The following is an 18,050-nucleotide window of genomic DNA, read 5'->3' as shown; positions in this document are numbered from 1 at the left end:
CCCTGCGTGTGACCAGTCCTGTGTCTGGGCTCCAGTCCCAAGGTCGGCACATCTGTCCGCCTGTCTGAGCCCGGCCCCGGCCACACTCTGGCGGGGACACTGATGTCCCCCAGCCCCAGCCTGGCCTCCGAGCCCGAGCTCTGTGCCTCCGGGAAGTTCACCAGCTTCCCGCCCCCCAAGCCCTGCGGCTGCTGGCTGCACTGGACCTCCCAGGCCTGGCCAGACTCTCCTGGTGCCCCAGGCCAGGCCTGCCTGCCAGCCAGAGCTCAGCTGAGGTCACCGGAAAACCACCCCAGGCCCTGCCCCAGGCGCCGGGCCAGCCTCCCTTGTCCCACCCTCCCCCAGCCTCTGTCTCCCTTGCACGCGCTCGCGCGCGCACACACACACACACACACACACACAGCCATGCTGCCCTCCACCCCAGGGCAGGTTGCTGCTCAGGGGAGCCTGACACCGCTCTCTGGGGAAGGTCCCCCGCAGACAGCTCCAGGGACACCGTGCCAGAGCCCTCCCCGCAGGAAACGGGGTGCAGGGGGGCCAGCCTCCCGCAGCCGCGACAGCGCACTGCTGAGGCATCCCAGGCCGTCGGCTCGGGCATGCTTGCCCTGAGCCAGGAAAACACAAAAACCAGGTACCAGGGCGCACGGCACGACAGGTCGGGGAGAAGAAAAGGAGCAGGTGAGGCCAGGACACACGTGTGCGCACATGCACACACACACACATGCACACACAGGACCGCCTGCTGGGGGCAGGGACGGACCCCTGCTCTCTGGAGCCGGCGTGGGGAGAAAGCCAGTTCATCGCAGAGTCACGTCCAAGCCGAACTTGGGACAACTGCTTCCTGTCTCTAGTCCCTCTGCCCAGGGCCTGCAGGATGCGTGGGGGAGGGGCTGTGGGGGCAGCGGTGACGCACTGTGCTTGTCTTCCCGGGGACACGGGGGTGGGGAGGAGAGCCTCGCTGGGCGAGAGTGTCCAGCAGGGGTGAGGCGGGGACCGTGGGGACAGGCTGACAACTGAGACTCGGGGACCAGGTCACGCGCCCCGCTCTGCCTCCCGGCAGCGCGGCGCCCCAGGCCACACAGGGGGAGGCAGGGGGGAGCGGGGTCCCCGCCCTGGGTACCTCTGCCTGGTGAGGGGCCCAGCCCTGGGCAGACAGCAGCACAAAACAGAAATGCGTCGGGGGGGGGGGCTCGTTTAAAATTCCTTCTTTATTAAAAAAGCATTTTCTGGGTTTTTAAAACTTCTCCGGGACATCATTTCCCCCCTCCTCAGTGCCTCCTCCTGCCGCCTCCACTCGTGTTCTGGAGCCGTGGCTGCACGGCCGCGGAGGGACCTGGGAGCGGGCGGGCGGCGGCTGGAGGGCAGGCGCTCAGCGGCCAGGGGAGAAGCTCGTTTGCACGAAAACATAAACCGTGGAGGATGAGACCAGCACACACACGTTTGGGTCGATCTACAACCCGTATAAAAAAATAGACCCAAGTCGTCACTTTACATTATACAAAATAATACATATTTTTCGAAAAGCACTTACCCATCCGCACACACTCGCTCATACCCATGCACGCCCGCACGCACGCGCGCGCACCACGCACGCGCACGTCACTCGCGCGCGCGCGCAAGGTGCGGCGACCCCGCCCGTCCGCGCGGCCGGGGTCAGTAGGCGAAGATGACGCGGTAGGTGACCTGGTGGCCGTTGTCCCAGGCGTAGAGCAGCCGGTCCTTGGGGTTGTAGTCCACCTGCGTGGTGTAGGAGTACTCGTTCTCGAAGAGCAGGCGCGGCACGATCTGCGTGTTGGTGTGCGTGTCGAAGGCGTAGGAGATGTTGGCGTTGCGCTGGTCGTGGCTGTCCACGGCGTAGAGCACGCCGCAGATGACGAAGCAGTTGCCGTACAGGTGCCGGCGCAGCCCCGTGCGCCACGTGGTCTCCTTCCGCGTGCTCAGGTCGGCCGCGTTGAGCTTGCTCAGCACGATCACCTCCTGGCCGAAGCCCTCGTCGTCCAGGGCCGGGTAGATGAGCCACAGGCCGTTCTCGTCCACGGCGAAGTCCACGTCCGAGCGGCCCTGCCAGCTCCAGGGCGTGGCCTCCTCGTAGGCCACGTCGTGCAGCATGGCCCAGGCGGCCACGTAGCGGCGGCGCAGGTCGTACTTGATGAGGTTGCGCGTGAAGGCGCGGCTGTAGTAGAAGGCGCCGCCGTACACCACGTGGCCCGTGCCCACCCAGCTGTAGGGCAGCTTGTAGGAGTTGCTCCAGCGGCCTGCGGGGGACAGGGCGGGCTCAGCCGGGCGGGCGGGCGGCAGGCCGGGGGTGTGATGGGTGAGGGGTCTGCGCCCCCGCGTGTCCGGCCCGCCCCCCACCTTGTACTCTTTATAGCGAGGCGCTCAGCCCCGGCGGGCCCCAGCTCCCTCATGTGCCCACAGGAACGACCAGAGCCCCTCGCCCCAGGGGCCCAGGGGCCACCCCGTGTGACCACGGTGGCCAGCTGTCGGGGCCACAGGAAAGGAGGTCCCAGCTCCAGGCCACCCCTCGTCCGGGGGCGGGAAGGAGGGCGGAGCTGGGAGCGGAAGACGCCGGGGGAGTGTGGCAGGTCCCTCCCCGACAGGTGTCCTCCCTCTCGCCCCGGCCCCACCCCGCGCTGGCCCCACCCCCCCGCTGGCAAGCGGCCCAGAGGACGGAGGGGAGGGCGAGCTGCAGGGCCCCGCGCGCACCCTGCTTGAAGCTCTCCAGGTTCCGGAACTCCACCAGCGCGTTGCCGTAGTAGTAGTTGGTCACGTAGATCCGCTCGTCGCTGGCCAGGGGGTCCTTCATCCAGGCCCCTTCGTTCCGCCCATAGGTGTTCTGGGTGGTGGGCCCCGTGATCGTGGACAGCGTGTCCTTGCACCTGCCTGAGGGGGGAGGGGGTTGGGGTGATGGAAGGGAGCCCCCACTAAGCCATGGCCGGTCCCCCACCGGAGCCTGGACGCGTGGGCAGGCTCCGCCCGGCTAACTTGACCCAAACGTGTCTCAGCCTCACTCCTGCCGCTGCTCTCGAGACTTCCCCCACACACACACTGCGTCCCGTCACCATCCTGGGCCACTGTCACAACCACGCTTCCCTCCCGCCACCCCAACGTCTCGACCCCCAGACCCAGCACCCCACCCCAGGGTCTCAGCCCCTCTCTTTGCTCCTGCAGACCCAGGACCTGAGATGGCCCCGTGGGCTGTGCCCCTGCCCACCCGCCATTACTGGGGGGCTGTTGCCCCGTCAGCCTCCCGTGCGGGGCCGCGGCAGAAACCAGCGGTGAGGAAGCTCCCTCGGCCTGGCCTGTTGCTCGCGCCACCGGGGACCCACACGCGCTGACACCACCGAGCCCGGCCCAGAGAGCCCCGAAAGGCCCCACGCACTTCAGAAAGGACACGCCCTTTGGACGCCTCAGCCCAGGGTGCCAAAGCCAGCCGCCGCCAAAGGCCACGTAACACCACTGGCCCTCCCCGAGGGGGGAGCTGGACTGCCTGGCTGCAACCCGTTTCCAGGCCCAGCCGTGTACCCGTGCTGACAAGGGCCCGGCCAGGCGGCAAGGACTCACCGATGACGTTCCGGATGTCGTCGGCCTCCTCCGGGTTCGCGGTGGGGCTGGCGGGGGCTGCGCCCGGCCCGGCGGTGGCCTCCGTCCCCAGCGAGTCTGTCCCGACCGTGGTGGGGGGCGCCGGGGCCAAGCGTGTGGTCCCCAGAAACGTGTCCCCAGGGGCCTCAGGTGGGGCGGCCGGGGCCGGAGATGGCTGGGGGGCCGCGGTGGTGGGCGAGGCCTGCGTGGAAGGGGCAAGGCCTGCCTCCCCCGGGGCGTCCGCCGCCACGGGCGTGGCCGGCTCAGGCGTGGAGGTCGGCTCAGCGACGACGGCAGAGACGGTGGGGGCGGGGGTGCTGGGCATCCAGGGGGAGTCACGCGGCAGCTCGGAGGACGGGGCTGTGGCCTCAGCGCCCACACCGGTGGCCGTGGTCGCGCCGTGCCGGGTGGCGGCTGCCCGGCGGGACGCGCTGGCCAGCAGGTCGTCGTGTCGCAGCAGCTGGTCCTCGATCAGCAGGTCCACGCCGCCATCCCCGCTGAAGAGCTCGTCCTCTGGGGGAGAGGACGGGCGTCAGCCACGGGGGGGCGGGCGCGAGGGCCGGGCACTGGGAGGGGGAGGGTCCGACTGGAGAGGACGCCCTGGCTCAGGATCAGAGCCCTGCGGGGCCCCGGGGTGGTGGGAGGGGGGCCCCCCCGGACGGGCCTCGAGCTGGGGACACAGGCCACCGGGAAGACAGTCCTGGGAGGAGTCAGTCACGTGACTGACGGGGAACTCAGTCGGTGATTAAAAAAGACAACAAACGCAGTTAAAAATGGGCAGAACGATTTTGGCAGCGGCTGGGCGAGCGGAGCCAGGGCTGGGCCCCGAGGGCTGCCGGGACGGGAGGGGCAGAGGTCAGGGAACCAGGGAGATGAGTGTGGGCCGGCCAGCGCCTGCCGGGAACCAGCAGAGGGCGGAGGGAGAGCCGGGGGGGGGGGGGGGGGGGTTTGTCCCTCCCCCCAGCCCCTGGTTCTTCACGCCCAGTGAAGATGGCGGGAGACCCGCCCGGGGCCCGGCCAGAGCTCGGGGGCTGTGACTGCGGGGACCCTCGGGGCGACAGGTGGCCGCCCTGGCGGCGCGGCGAGTTCTGACCACAGAGGCGGGCAGCTCCCCCTCCCCACCCGGCCCAGCCTCCAGGGCCCCTCGGACCCCAACTCACGCTGCTCCTCGATGTCGTTCTCGTCCTCCGGCTCCTTGGCCTTGTAGTAGGTGACGCCCCGGATGATGGTGGGCTTGGAGGCCGGCCGGCCCCGCAGGTGCACCTGCCTGTGCAGCGGCTGCCGGGGCCGGCGCAGCTCGGGCGGGGCCAGCGGCCGCGTCCGCGGGAGCTCCACGGAGTTCACGTGCCGGGTCGCGGGGGCCTCCGGCAGGAACGTCTCCTCCAGGGGACACGAGAGGGTCAGGTCACAGTGGGGGCTGAGCCCGTGACCGGGGCGCGCCTCCACAGGAAGGAGCTCATCCCCCCGGGGAGTGGGGAAGGAGCTGGTTTCATCGTCTCCACTGACACGCAGGCTGGGGGCTGGGGGGCGTCGGGGGGGGAGCCGTGCTCAACATCAAGGCTGCCCCAGGGCCCGGCTCCCCAGGGCAGGAGGTGTGGGACCTCGGGGGTGTGGCCCTCCCAGCCCTGAGCCACGGAAGCCACGACGGGCCCCTCCACCAGGAGGAGGTGGCGCTCCCTGAGACCCGGTCACTACAGACCCCGCTGAAGTCCACCCGGAGAGCAGAGCTGCTCAGAAGCAACCCCGTCCCCCCATGCCCGGAGCCCCGAGGGGCAGGGCAGGCCCCCGGGGGTCACGGTCGGCTGGCAGGGACGCACCCTGCCCCCATGGCCCACTCCTCGCCCTGCAGAGGAAGAGCAAATCGTGCCCTCGGGTGGACCTGTGAAGTCGGGCCTGGACAGAAGGGAGGGTCCCTGTCCCCGCCGCACCCGCCTGCACTGGGCTTCCCGGGACCGGAGCCACCGGCAGGCGGCCTTGGCCCCCTCGAGGGGGAGCGCGGTGGTGGCGGCCGAGTGCTGGAGGCAGGGGCCCCGGACCTGTGCCCTGGCGACTGGCCCCGACATGCTCCCCATCCCCACGGCTTCCCGTTTCTCTGCCACCTGTCAAGGTCAGACACGCCCTTTCGGTCAGTGTGCACCCCTCCCCCACCCGGGCAGGTCGGTGCCACGGTCCCTGTTTCGCAGAGGAGGACAGAGGCTCTGCGTCGAGGGCCCCCCAGCCGAGGGCCAGTCCAGGGGCTGAGAGGGGCACCTGTGCTCACACAGCCTCTCAGCGGGCTGCCTGCCCTCAGGGCCTGTGCGCCTGCCTGCGTGAAGCCACAGGCCCACGGCTGTGACCGCGAGAGAGACCCTGCCCAGGCGCCCTGCGGCCTGGCAGGCCCAGGGACCCCTGGGTTCCCACTGGACGGAGCGGCCTGAGAGGCGGACCAGGCCCCAGCCCTAGACTCAGGCACCGCTGCAGGCCCTCCTAATTGCCGCCCAGGCGTCCCCCCGCATTGCTGAAGCGGGCCGTCATTTCCTCGTGGCGAACCCCAGGGGCTGCCTCTGCTGCGGGGCCCCCAGGGACGGGCAGGGTGGCGGCTCCTCCCCGGAGCCAAGGGGATGGAGCAAGACCTCAGACGGGTCGGCCGGAGAGCGTGTGATTTCCCCGGGCGCCTGGGGGCGGCCCCGCTGCGCTCTGACCCCCTCTGTGCCTCCACTGCCTGACTTCAGCTCCTGGCGACCAGCTGTCCCTCTCCCGCCCCCCAGGCAGGGGCCTTCCTGGAGAGAGGCCCCCCGCGTCGTCACCCCCACTCGGAGGAACTGTGACGTCGCCCACAAGAACCCCGAGGGCAGCAGCTCAGCCCAGACCCCTGCTGTGTCCCAGCGGCTTGGGCCCGCTGGGGGGCGGGGGTGGGGTGGGGAGAAAGAGGGCGGGCCCAGCTGGGGCCCCCCCCTCCCTCCAGGCCCTGCCCCTGGCTCGGGCGGATTGCGCTGACCTCAGCTGGGTGACGCTGGGGACCTCGGAGGGGACCGGGCCTCGCTGAGCTCGGAGAGGTCTCTTGTTTGGTTTGCTGTCTGCCCTCGGGAAGTCTGGGCCGGCTCCTGAGCCCACCACACGGTGTGCCCCCGGGACAGCGGCGGCTCTCAGCCTGGCAGCCAGGGACCCTGGGCAGCCTGTGGGCGGGGGGCGCCAGCCAGGCCTCGAGGGTGCCGCCGGTTCCCTTCCCACCCGGAGGGCCTGGGCTCTGAGGTTCCCGAGCTTGGCCCTGCCCGGGGCCGCCCGGCAGACCCAGCACAGAGCCAGCACGCCCGGGACTCCCCGCGCTGGGAGTGAACGTGGTTTCTGGCGGAATGTGCTTTTCCAGAAAGCATCAAAGGAGTCATCGCAGGCCACGCCAGCAAGCTCCAGGCCTGCCTTGTACTTGCTCCCCGGTTTGGAACCGGCCCTGTCCTGAGTCACACTCTGGGCAGGGCCCCCGCTCCCCTCGGGGCGGTCTGCCTGCGGCCCTGCCCTCGGGGCTCACGTGCCTGCACCCTGGGCCTGGGGCGCTGCCCGCCCGGCACCCCCGAGGAGCTCCCGGGACAGCAGGCCACAGGCCAGGCTGACATCCTGCCCGACCCAGTGCGCTAGCGACCCGGGCAGCAGTGCCCGCGGGTGGCAGCACCCAGCCCCTCCCTGCCCACACGACGCCTCCACACACACCTGCCGTCTCGCTCTGCCGTCCGCCCCTGACCGGCGACCCCTGACCGGCCACCCCGGGGAGTCAGCGAGGCGGCTGTCCCGGCTGCTCCCTGGGGCCGGCTCCCCCCCATGCTGACCTGCCCCCCACGGTGTCCCTGCTCCCTCCCCGGCTCCTCCTCCACTCTCCCGGGCTAGCTCCCCGGAGCACGCCGGCCTCTTCGGCACCCACTTGGGGGACACCCTCACACTGAAACGGTAACACTGAACCGCCAGCGGGTGGACGTGACTTAGTCTCGGGGGCCAGAGCCAACGGGCACCAGGCGGAGAGGAACTCGGGAGCAAGAGGGTCCCTGGGCGTCACTCAAATCACACGCGTGTGCGGGCGACGCCGGGCCGGCGGCCCGGCAGAGCAGGCAGAGACAGGGGACTGAGACCCCCGCCACCGTGTCCCGGCCAAGCAGGGTCGCCCCGTCCTGGCTCTTGGGCCTCCCGGGGCTCCAAGTTGAGTGAGGCGGGCAGCCCCCCTGCCCGGGCCCGGCCTGTGGGGGCACTGAGCCGACAGCTGGGGCGCATGCGGGGGAGGGGGGGGCTCACTCGGGGCTGGGGCGGGGCGGGGCTGTACCTCGGGGTGCGCGTAGGCGGCCGCCGCGTCCCTCTGCAGGGCGGAGCGGACGTCCGGGAGGCTGTGCCCCGCGCTTTGGGAGCAGTTCTCCCGGCCCCGCTGGTGCGTCTCGGCCCGAGTCCCTTCCACGTCCTCCTTGGTCTGCTCCTTTTCCTGGGTGAGGTTTCTGGAGACTTCCTGGGGAAACACGTAAAACGGGGTTCGTCACCGCGCCCTGGAGACGCGCAGCGCAGAAGGCAGCCGGCCGACGTCTTCGGCTCAGACACGCACCGGGTGGGCTCAGACTCCGGCGGGAGGCCCCAGGGTGTGTCCCGCCCTGCGCTGAGGACCCGTTCCGGGCCCTCGGGTCCCGGGTCGCAGGCCCCAGGTACCGTGGGCAGCACCTGGGAGGCCCCGGAGGACCCCAGCAGCCGGGCAGCGGCTGTGGGAGGCCAGCGCCGCGGGTCCGAACCGAGGACGCCCTTCCTCCTCTGGGGCCAGCGCCGCTCCCAGCACCCAGGTCCCGCCCTGCCCCCTCAGGCCGGCTCTAAGGCCGCCTCCGGCCGCCGAGCTCTCAGCCGCTGGGCTCAGGAGGGCGTGCAGGCAGCAAGCAGGTGACGCGCAGGGTGGGCCGGCCCCCACCTGTCCTGAACAGGCAGAGGAGGGCAGGTGGAACCCCTAAGCCCGGGCCGATGGGACACCCACGGCGGCTCTGGGGCCCCTGCAGAGCCGCCAGGAGAAGCCCGAGGTGCGTGCGGAAACCGGCCGAGCCCCGGTTGCAGTGGCGGGGCTCTGAGTGCAGGGCGGGCGCTGAGCCCCGCCCCCCAGATGCCCGGAGCGCCGCGACAACGAAGCCCCGAGAAGGCGGCCCAGGGTGCGGGCAGGGGTGTGGGGCGGCCACGTGCGGTGGTTACGAGCCTGGATTCAGGGGCGAGCATTCCGGCTCCCACCAGGCGCCGCTGCTGCTGGACCTGTGCCGGGTCAGGCGGGGACTCGCGCACCTCCCTGTGGGGGGCACGAGGAGCAAAGGAGCCCACGCGGATGGACGCGCGCAGTGGCTGTGCATTTCCACACAAGGGCGCTGCGTGAGCGCGGGCAGGGCCACAGCAGGCGTCACCTGTCACCGGGGGAAGCTGGCCAGAGAGGCAGCAGCGCAGGCCCCGCCCGCCCGGGGCCCAGGCCCCGCCCACCCGGACCAGGCCCCGCCCACCCGGATCAGGCCCCGCCCTCTGGAATCAGAGCCCGCTGCCCAGGCGCACAGGCGACCCGCGCACCGCGAGGGTCTGTGCCCGCATGCGGGGGCGGCGGGCAGCGCAGCTCCTGGGGAAGGACGGGAAGGGGAGCCAGCGGTTTGGAGGAGGGGGCGCGTTCTGGGTCCCGGCGGGTTCCCGCGGTTCTGGGCCGCAGTCTCCACGACTCAGGCGTCCTGCGACGGCGGAAGCGCCGCGGGGTCATGTTGCACGTGTTACTTCATCGATGACGCTTTCAGGTAAGGGGCTGGGTGCACGAGGACCCCGCTTAGCAACGACCCTCCCTGAGGGCAAGGGCTCAAGACCCAGGAGCTGAACCACGCGGGGCGTCCATGCGCACATGTGACAAGTGCCGTGGGGAGTGAGTCCGGGCGGTGACACGCGTGTGGGGGGCGGGGACTGAGGTGGCCACGACCGCGGCCAGCACGGCCCAGGACTGCACAATGGGGGCCCCGGGGGGCTTGGCCGTAAGTGACCCTGGTGCCCAGATGAGGTCCCCGGATTCCCAAGCAGCTTGCCAGGTGTGCTCGCGCATGTGGGCCGCACACCTTGGCGTCGCCACACCCCCAGGGGCCCCTAGTCACTGACTTAGAGTCTCCGGTCCCCACGCCAGGACGGTGAGAAGCCCACCCCTGGGTCTGCGTGCGGTGGCATCGCCCCGTCGGCTGCCCCCAGCCACCGCCATCCTGCTCTGCTCCCAGGGCAGCGCCCTCACCCCGAGGGCCTGTAGGGGCACCTCTCAGGGGCGCAGGGGACGCCCCCACCCAGGGTACTCTCTGCTCTCGATCCCACCTCCCACCCTGGCAGGGAGCCGCAGCCCTGACACGTGCGGGCCGTGTGGCTGGGCCCGTGGGCATCGTGGGGGAAGGTGCCCCTCTGGCAGGGTGAGCGCGCCCCCCGTGGCCCCCACCGGGGGTCCCTGGGCAGAGCGGCGCAGGAGGCAGAGGAGAGCAGGCGGGCCAGCGACGGGAGACCTGGGCAGTCTCTCCTGGGGACGCGGAGCGTGCACGGCCAGGTGCCACAGGCTGGGGGGCAGCACCCACTGGGCACGGGGGCCTGCCAGCAGCTGCCGCACTGCCAGGAGGGCAGGGCCGGTGCACACACTCGCAGACACCGAGGGGAGGAAGCGTGAGGACGAGGCGGAGCCACCGGGCAGGGGGAAGTGGACGTGGGTGGATTCGGGGCCCAGCGGTCAGAGCGCAGCGGTCGGTCAGAGCGCAGCCTGAAGGAGCCAACACCACGGGGTGCGCGGGTGGGGGATGGGCCGGGGCTGGGGGAGGCTGTCCCCGGGCACAGCGGGCACAGACTGTCCGCACCTTGCTCAGCTGCCGGACAGGTGTGTGCTGCTGGCTGGGAGCGTTGGACCTGGGGGAGGTGCCCAGGTCCCTGAGCTCAGGCAGCCGGAGCACAGGGTGGGCGTGGGGGGAGGTGCTGCTCTGGGCACCAGACGAGATGCCCACGGCACGAGCGCAGCCTGGCTGTGCGGCCACACGGGCCAGTGGTGGGGCAGGACGGGTGCTACCTGCCTCCCTCCCCAGGCCTGGGGCCGACAACGGCGGGGCTGCACGTGCAGCATGGCACCCGAGGGTGAGGTGGAGTTGGGGGGGGCCCTGGATCTCAGTCACAGACCAGCCGGTGGAAAGGGGCAGGGAGGAGGGTGGGGCCCGAGCGGCGGGCTGTAAAGAGACACCTGCACGCCTGGGGGAGAGCTCGCTAGACGGCAGCTGGGCGGAGCAGGGCCCCAGCTGCGCAGCGGGTGCGGCCCCACAGCCGGGAGCTGCCCGACCCGCGGCAGGCAGATGGGTGTGCTCAGGGCCTGGCTCAAGGGCACAGGCCGGGGGGAGGGAACAGGCTGCCTTGTGGGAGTGGCGTGAGCAAGTGTGGGGGTCGCTGGGCCCCGGGGGGGAGGGGGCTGGAGTTCCCCGCAGCTCAGCCCGAGCGCTCCGGGACACAGCAGGGACCAGGTGGCCAGGGACAGCTGCTCCAGCCCCTGAAACAGCTGGTGCTCAGACTGTGAGGACGGGGCGCAGTGCCTCTGACCCCAGCTGACCGGCCTGGGCAGCTGGCCTCGGGGTGGGGCCGCCAGCTGCCACGGTCAGTCGCTCCCAAGCAGACAGCTGGTGGGCATCTGGCCCCCGACAGGTGCGGGCTCACACCTGGGAAGCAGGGCGACTTGGCCCCAGGGTGCCCCGGAGAAGCCCCGGGCCTCTGGGACGACGGCCCACGTTCGGGGGGCCGCCCATGACCACAGCCACAGCGGCTGTGCGGCTCGTCCGTGCGAAAAGGAAGGCCTTTATATTGTGTTTCACCAACAACTCGGCGTAATTTGGGGTGCGTGTTTGCCGTGCATTTTTTCTTTCCAAAGAAGGGAGTGGCTTACGTACATCTAGCTGGGGTTCGAGCCTTCTGCAAAAACACGATGAGACTTTGGTACACGCGGGGCCCAGCCAGGAGTCAGACAGGGCGAGCCCGGACCCTCCTCACCTCCTCCAGCTTGTCCACGCGCCCGACCAGCTTGGTGGTGACCGAGTGCAGCTTCAGCAGGTCCAGGCCGTAGAAGGCCCCTTCCAGCATGTCGATGACGGTGGCCAGCTGCGGGACACGCACAGGGCTGGTCAGAGCCGGGGCGGGGCTGCGGGGGGGCCCGGCAGGGGCCCGATGGTCGTCCTCGGCTCAGAGCACGGCCCCAGGAGGCGGGTGTTGCTGCCCCCACCCCCTTTCGGGGGGACTCAGACCAGACCCGTAAACGTCTCGAGTCGGATGACGCAAGTGGCGGCGGAGTGACGCTCTGAGCCCGTCTGTCTGACTCCCAGGCCCGGCGCCTCCCACTGTCCTCGCTGCCAGGGAAGGGGGACAGCAGGGACCGGCCGAGGCCCCGGCGGCCCACAGGCCGCCCCAGGCAGGCCGGAGCCTCCCCGCCCCAGGGGACGAGGGCCACGGGGTCAGAGCCAGGCCCCAGCGCCCCTGGCGTCACCCAGCGCTCACGCCGACGCCTGGGTGTGCGCCCGCGCCCCTTCGGGGGCCGTGCTGGTGGCCGTCTCGCCGTGGCAGCGGTCCCCAGGAAGGACGCCAAGTTCTTTTGGCTGCCGGGCCTGGCAGCTGCCCCCGGGCCCCGCCCCCTGGGCTGCAGCGGGAAGGCGGGCACCCCGGGCTCTCGGCGCCGCCCCTGCTCGTGGGGACTGGAAGTGGCCGGTCCGGGTAGAGGCGAAGCAGGTCCACGCACTCCAAGGCCCGTGCCCCCCCCCCCGGCCTGTTAGACTCCGGGGTCCCTCAGGCGCCCCCCGCCCCCGGCCCTGCCCCCAGCAGCCCCCACCTTCAGGTCCCGGCCGTCGGCCTCCCGGAGCTTCTGGAGCCTGAAGGCCCCCTCGCAGGGGTTGAGGGCGGAGGGCGGTGCGATGCAGGCGCACTTGCAGGCGGGGCCCGAGGTGATGGTCTCCACCGTGTAGAAGTCCTCCTGTCGGGCGTCCCCCGCCTGGCCCCTCCGGCAGGCGTCCTGGGCCATGGGCCTCACCACGCACTTGCACTGGCAGTTGGCGCCCTCGGACACGGCCTTGACCTTGTCATAGTCCCCCAGCAACTAGACAGACGGACAGACGGGAAGATGGCAGGGCGCACACACAGGCCCCGCAGAGGGCTCTGCGCTCGCGCGGTCAGAGGCCTCAGGCCACGCCGGCGGTGGCGCGAGGGGTCACCGCAACACCGCCTGCTGCCGCGACAGCTCCCTGACGTCGCCCCGAGTGGCCGCCCCCCCCCCCCGCCAGAGGCTGCCCGTGTCCAGGGGCCGCAGCCTTGCACCAAAGCCCTCGGTCCTCCCCACAGCCCTCACCCAGACCAGCGCCAGGTGCGGCTGAACGGATGGACAGACGGATGGATGGACGGACGGAGGGCTCGCTGACACTCAGACTCGAAGACCACTTCCTCCCGCCCCCTCGCCATCCGCCCTGAGCACCGCCTCAGACTGGACGGCGCTGGGTCGGGGGGACCCGGGGGCGAGCACGTGGGCCGGGGCCGGGCCAGCGCTCAGGGACCTCCGTGCGGGAGGGAGGGAAGGAGCAGCTCCAGTGAAGCAGGGGCACCCCACTGTGTGCTCTGCACAGTGGGAGCCGGGCCGGGCCCGGCGCTGCAGCCGGGTCCCAGGAGGGCTCCTCGGAGGAGGCGGTGTTAGCGCTGGGCCTCGGGGGACGGGTGAGAGTGGGGGAAGGGAACTGGGTGGAGAAGTCAGTCAGGATTACTCAGCTAACGGGTTCATCTGGCTCCCGGAGCAGTTTCTGAACCCAAGCTCCAGGCCAGAGCGAGGAATGCGAACTGGCAGCCCTTTCGCTTCCACGATGCAAACCATTTCCTCAGAGTGCGGCCCCGCCAGCCGGCCGGGGCCGGGGGCCGCCACAGCAGGCCTCCCCAGCAGGCACACACAGGGGCACGGGCTCCCCCTGTGTCCCCCCCCAGCACGCCCGGCGCCCCCAAAGCCAGGCTCCCTTTCCGGGCACAGAGACCGGTCCCTTCCGTGCAGCGCACGACCTGGCCGGCAGGTCGTGAGCGTGTTGCCGTGGAAACCTTCCTGGGATGCTGGGGACGAGGCTGGCCATGTTTCCCTGCGAAGGTGGGTTTCTTCTGACGCTGACAGTCATGTGAGGCCTGCACTCGGACGCAGCATGGCCCAGCGGACCAAGGCGGGGTGGTTCGGGGTGACCGGCCCGGCAGGGCCGCCTGTCCACCACCTGCGGCCCTCTGAGACCCTGCCCAGGTCCTTCCCGGACCTGCCCTGAGACCCCCCCGGGGGCCCTGCCTTCCAGGGGCGGGCGTTCAGGAAAAGTCCCCCGTGAGGCGTCTGCTTTCCGATTTGGGGGTCAGCCGAGGGCGGGGGCGGTGCGGGGAGCACGTGTAAGCTGCGTGGTCGAGGGAAGGCCCAGGGGACCAGTGCCAGGCTGGCGGAGGTGCTGACAGCTGCCGCCTGGGGCTCTTTCTCAGCCACCCTGCTGAGGTCACGGTGACACCCACCGCGTGTCACCGCGCGGGCTCTGGGAGCACGAGATAAACAGCCCCGGAGAGCTGTCCCTGGCAGTGGACGGGTCTGGACAGCCGGTGGGAACCCCGGCTCTGCCCACCCCCAGCTCCAACGGGTCCTTCGCTGCAGACTGGGGGCTGGGGGCGTGAGGACGGAGTCGGAAAACCAGCGAAGTCCTTTGCAAAGGGGTGCTCTACAAAGCCCGTCCGTATCAGCTGTCACTCGTCACCCGCACTCCCACCCGACGCGCCAGCCCTGGGTGGTCCGAGTTTCCCTGCTGCGCCCCAGTCAGGGGTTGTCGGTCCCTCTGTGTCCAGAGCCTCCCACATGGCTGTTCGGCCACAGTTACCCCGTCTTCTCCCGCGTGTCTCACTCTGCCGTGGATCCCACCAGCCCCCTCTGCCCAACGTCCATCTTCGATCACAGTCCTGGCCGGACAAACGGCCACGCAGACCAGAGGGGCCCTGCTGTCCCCAGCCCCGCACGGAGAGTTTCCGTGATTTCCCTTCTTTCTCCCGATTCCATCACCCGGAGAGACCCGTGTCCCCTCCCCACGGAACTGCTCTGATTCGTCAGGAGCAGACGCCCTCGTGGGCGCAGGCAGGTGGCCGGGGATGTACCTGAGACAAGATGTTCTCCTGGTTGTCCGCTTCGTTCTGCAGGGTCTCGGCCTCCGTGGGGGCCACAGTCTGGGCCAGCGGGGGCGCGCTGGTTCCTGCAGGGGCCTTGCTGGTTCCTGCGGGGGGCGCACTGGTTCCTGGGGGGGGCACACTGGTTCCCGCCGCGGGCTGGCTGGTTCCCGCGGGGGCCACGCTGGAGGCGCCGCCTGGAGCCACACCCAGAGCCAGGCACAGAACCAGCAGCAGAGGCTTGGCCATGGGGGCGGCAAGAAGGGGCTTGGCTGCCCGCGGCAGCGCCGGAGGTCCGCGTCCGGAGCGACGGAGGTGAGAGGGCCCCTCGCCTGGAGTCCGAGGGGGCCGCTCAGAGCGCCTTCTCCAGCCGGGTGCAGCCCAGCGTGGCAGGCGGGCTCGCCCCGGACCGCCGGGACATCTCCCTCCGGAGCGAGCAGCCCGGACTGCAAGCCGGTGGAGCAGGGCCGAGGGAAGCAGGAGGTGACCCGGCGACCCCAGGGGGGCGAAGGGGTCCGGGCCGTGCGCGCACCGCCAGCAGCAGCGGGGAGCCTGGGGTCGTCGGCGCGGGGGACCGGGAGCCTGGGGTGCACGGGCAGGCCGCGCCGACTGCTGGGCGCAGAGGCAGCCCAGCGCTTGCAGGGCGAGGGCGGAGCCTCTATTGTGCGGCCTCGGAGGTGCAGCCAGTGACAGCGCGCAGGGGGAGGGGGCAGCGCAGGGGGGGAGGCGGGGAGCGAGCTGAGCAGCGGGGCGGAGGAAGACCGGGGAGCCCGGGGCGCCCAGACCCGCCCCACGGGGCCCAGGGCCCACGCCGCGGCGTGGGCTGGGTGGCCTCGGACGCAGATGAGGAAGGGAGAGAAATGACCCTGACCCGGGTCTCCGACGTGCGGCCCCCCGTGCGCACTGGGGCGGAGAGGGGGGCGCAGGGTGCTGGCCGGGAGGGCGGGGCCTCTGCCCCGGCAGCGCCCCGCGGACTCGCAGCTTTTGAACTTGGCGCTGCCGCCGCCTCGGTGCTTCGCTCTGGGCGCAGCGCCCGGTCCTGGTCGCCCTCCCCCCAGAGGGCGGCTGCTGAACTGCCTGCTGGCGCTTGAGCGTGAGTGTTAAACACGGGGACAGGGGTTTGCCGGTTCATCTCCGACCCTCTGTGCGGGGGGCGGGGGGCGAGGGGCGGCGGTCAGAGGGAGCAGCCGGCGCTGCCTTCCGGTTCCTGACAAGCCTCAGGGGCACCGTCACTCGGCGATCTTCACGACGGCGTCCCCTCTCAACACAAGACTCTGTTACCCTGTCCCTGCACGGGAGACCCTTTGGTGACCCTTCTGGGAATGTCAGGAAGGGCGCCGTGCCTTCGGGGACAACCGTCCCCCAGGACACACCGGACAGAGCTGCCCCTGCGACCACGGGGGAGATGCCCGTGCTGGGCCTGGAGAGAGTTGGACACCCGCCTCCCCCGCTGAAGAGGAAGCACTGCGATGATCCAGTCTACACGAAGGAGGCTTCGCTGCAGATACGTGGTCACCGCCGACAGACGTGTAGTAACGACCCCTGTTAATGCACGAGGTCCGTCCAGACGTGTGACAGAAAAGCAGAGACCTTTGCCGGAGGAGAAGATACTCGCCACGTGGTACGCTGGACAACGACGCCTCAGTCCCCTGCAAGGAAGGCATTTCGGGACTCACACGGTTCTCCCAGGCCCCGTCAGCTGCCCCGCCGCAGCTCCCTGAACTCATCAGTGACCTGAGTCTCTTCCGTCTCAGCGGCGACTTCAATTTCGGGAAACGCCAGGCATCATAGGGTGCTGAATCCGGGCTGCAGGGGCGCCGGGTCACCGGGGTGGTTTGGTGTTTCACCAAAAATCTCCGCATGAGACAGGATGGGTGAGCAGGCGCGTGGTCGTGAGGAGGCTGCCAGCCACCAGGTGCCCACGGGTGCGGCCTCCTGAGTCAGCCGGACGCCGTCTGCAGCGGGATGTTCAAGCCCCGCGCAAAGTTGGATGCGTATCTTCTGGTGCTCTTCTCCCGCAGGCACTTTGAACGTGACGGCCACACGGTGCACACGCTCACTGAGCAGCGGCCCCCACCCCCGGACCAGTACAGCGAAGTGGCCATTGTTCACGCGTGTGCATCCCAGTCCCGCTCCCTGGCTGCCGGGTGACATCGGTGTCACGCCAGTTGTCCTCAGTATATCAACAGTGGCTGGACTTTTTCTGGACCGGCCTCTGATTTTTATTTATTTATTTTTAACCCCAGAGCTTGTGGGCAAAGACCCACGCTCTGGGCGTCTGGACTCGTGGTGGGAGTGTCAAGACACCCACGCGAGCTGCCGAATCTTCTCCGGAGCTCCACGGGGCAAGCGCTTCCATGAAGTGCAGCGTTCCGATCAGGTGAGTGGGGTTGCCGGCCGAGGGCAGGGGCAGAGCTCTGGGCTGCCAGGTGTTTCACAGGAGGGTGGGGTCCGCCATCCTCCAGAACGGGGAGCGGTGGGCGGGGGAGGGAAGCAGAGTGAGCATCCAAATCATTAGGCAGAGTCGGGGCATGTGCGGGGGGTGGGGGGGACTTAGAGGAAGACTCGGCCACTCCCAGGGGAAAGGTCAGGATTTCAAGACGGGGACACCTGCGCACCTTGAGAAGAGATGCTTATCATCCGAGAAGGGCTCCTTGGGATTACCCGGGCTCCTTCCCTAACCAGGGTCTAGCAGCCGCCGCCCACAGGCCGCACTTCAGGGAAAAGCCAGAGGCCACCTGGCCTCCAGCACTGTGGTTTTGCCACCGACCCAGCCCTTATATGGGGCCCCTGGAGCTGGGTTTCAGCCAATGGGATGGAGGCTCTCCCCATGGAATCAGAGATGCTCGGCTCGATCCCCATCAGCATCCTCAGGGACCAGTCTGAGTGGCTGCATTCCGACCAATTAGGACAGTCCCTTTTGCACCAATCAAACTGGGGATTTAGAGCCCTCATTTGCATGAGGGTGGACCAATCAGGGCCAGGGGCAGGGGCTCCTCCCTATAAAGTCAGCTTCCCCCTGGCTCCCAGAGGCACTTTCCCTGCCCCCTGAGGACCGTGTGCTCTCTCCAGGTCGGAGGTGAGTGAGACCCTGCGGATGGCCCAGCAGGCCAGGCCAGGCCAGAGCGGGGCCTTGCAGGGGCCACCTTGTAGCCCTGCTGCGCCACGGCTGAGCCGTTGGCACTGAGTCAGGTTTCCCCTCCCGGGGCTTCTCGCTGGCGTTGAATCGACACCAAACACCGTCGGTGGACAATGTCGTGTAGTTGTAGCGTATCAGGCAGCCTGGGGTCGCAGGGGGCCCCAGGCTTTGGGGTCAGACA

The 18,050-nt window shown here is 70.1% G+C and overlaps 1 protein-coding gene across 2 annotated transcripts; it reads right to left on the bottom strand.

Moving 5' to 3' along the window:
• Positions 1 to 1,220: 1,220 nt before the first annotated feature.
• On the bottom strand, positions 1,221 to 15,336 carry OLFML2B (olfactomedin like 2B). 2 transcript variants are annotated; one of them, XM_036015235.1, is made up of 8 exons: positions 14,722 to 15,336; positions 12,410 to 12,673; positions 11,581 to 11,688; positions 7,868 to 8,044; positions 4,743 to 4,962; positions 3,565 to 4,095; positions 2,707 to 2,883; positions 1,221 to 2,255 (listed from the first exon to the last, which is right to left on the bottom strand). In XM_036015235.1, the coding sequence occupies exons 1-8, from the start codon at positions 14,977 to 14,979 to the stop codon at positions 1,654 to 1,656; spliced, it is 2,337 nt and encodes a 778-aa protein (XP_035871128.1). In that variant the 5' UTR covers positions 14,980 to 15,336; the 3' UTR covers positions 1,221 to 1,653. The 2 variants fall into 2 exon arrangements, with proteins under 2 accessions (XP_035871128.1, XP_035871129.1); XM_036015236.1 differs by having other exon boundaries at positions 4,743 to 4,959.
• Between the last annotated feature and the right edge of the window lie 2,714 nt (positions 15,337 to 18,050).

Source organism: Phyllostomus discolor, chromosome 14 (genome assembly GCF_004126475.2).
Source record: "Phyllostomus discolor isolate MPI-MPIP mPhyDis1 chromosome 14, mPhyDis1.pri.v3, whole genome shotgun sequence".
Classification (NCBI taxonomy): Eukaryota; Metazoa; Chordata; class Mammalia; order Chiroptera; family Phyllostomidae; genus Phyllostomus; species Phyllostomus discolor.
This window is presented reverse-complemented; position numbering and strand designations above follow the sequence as displayed.

Coding starts and splice junctions, on each gene's coding strand:
- OLFML2B (XM_036015235.1), bottom strand. CDS start 14,979: ATGGCCAAGCCTCTGCTGCTGGTTCTGTGCCTGGCTCTGGGTGTGGCT. Junction 2,884..3,564: donor CGACATCCGGAACGTCATCG/GTGAGTCCTTGC, acceptor CTCCCCCCTCAG/GCAGGTGCAAGGACACGCTG. Junction 2,256..2,706: donor CCTGGAGAGCTTCAAGCAGG/GTGCGCGCGGGG, acceptor TGTCCCCCGCAG/GCCGCTGGAGCAACTCCTAC.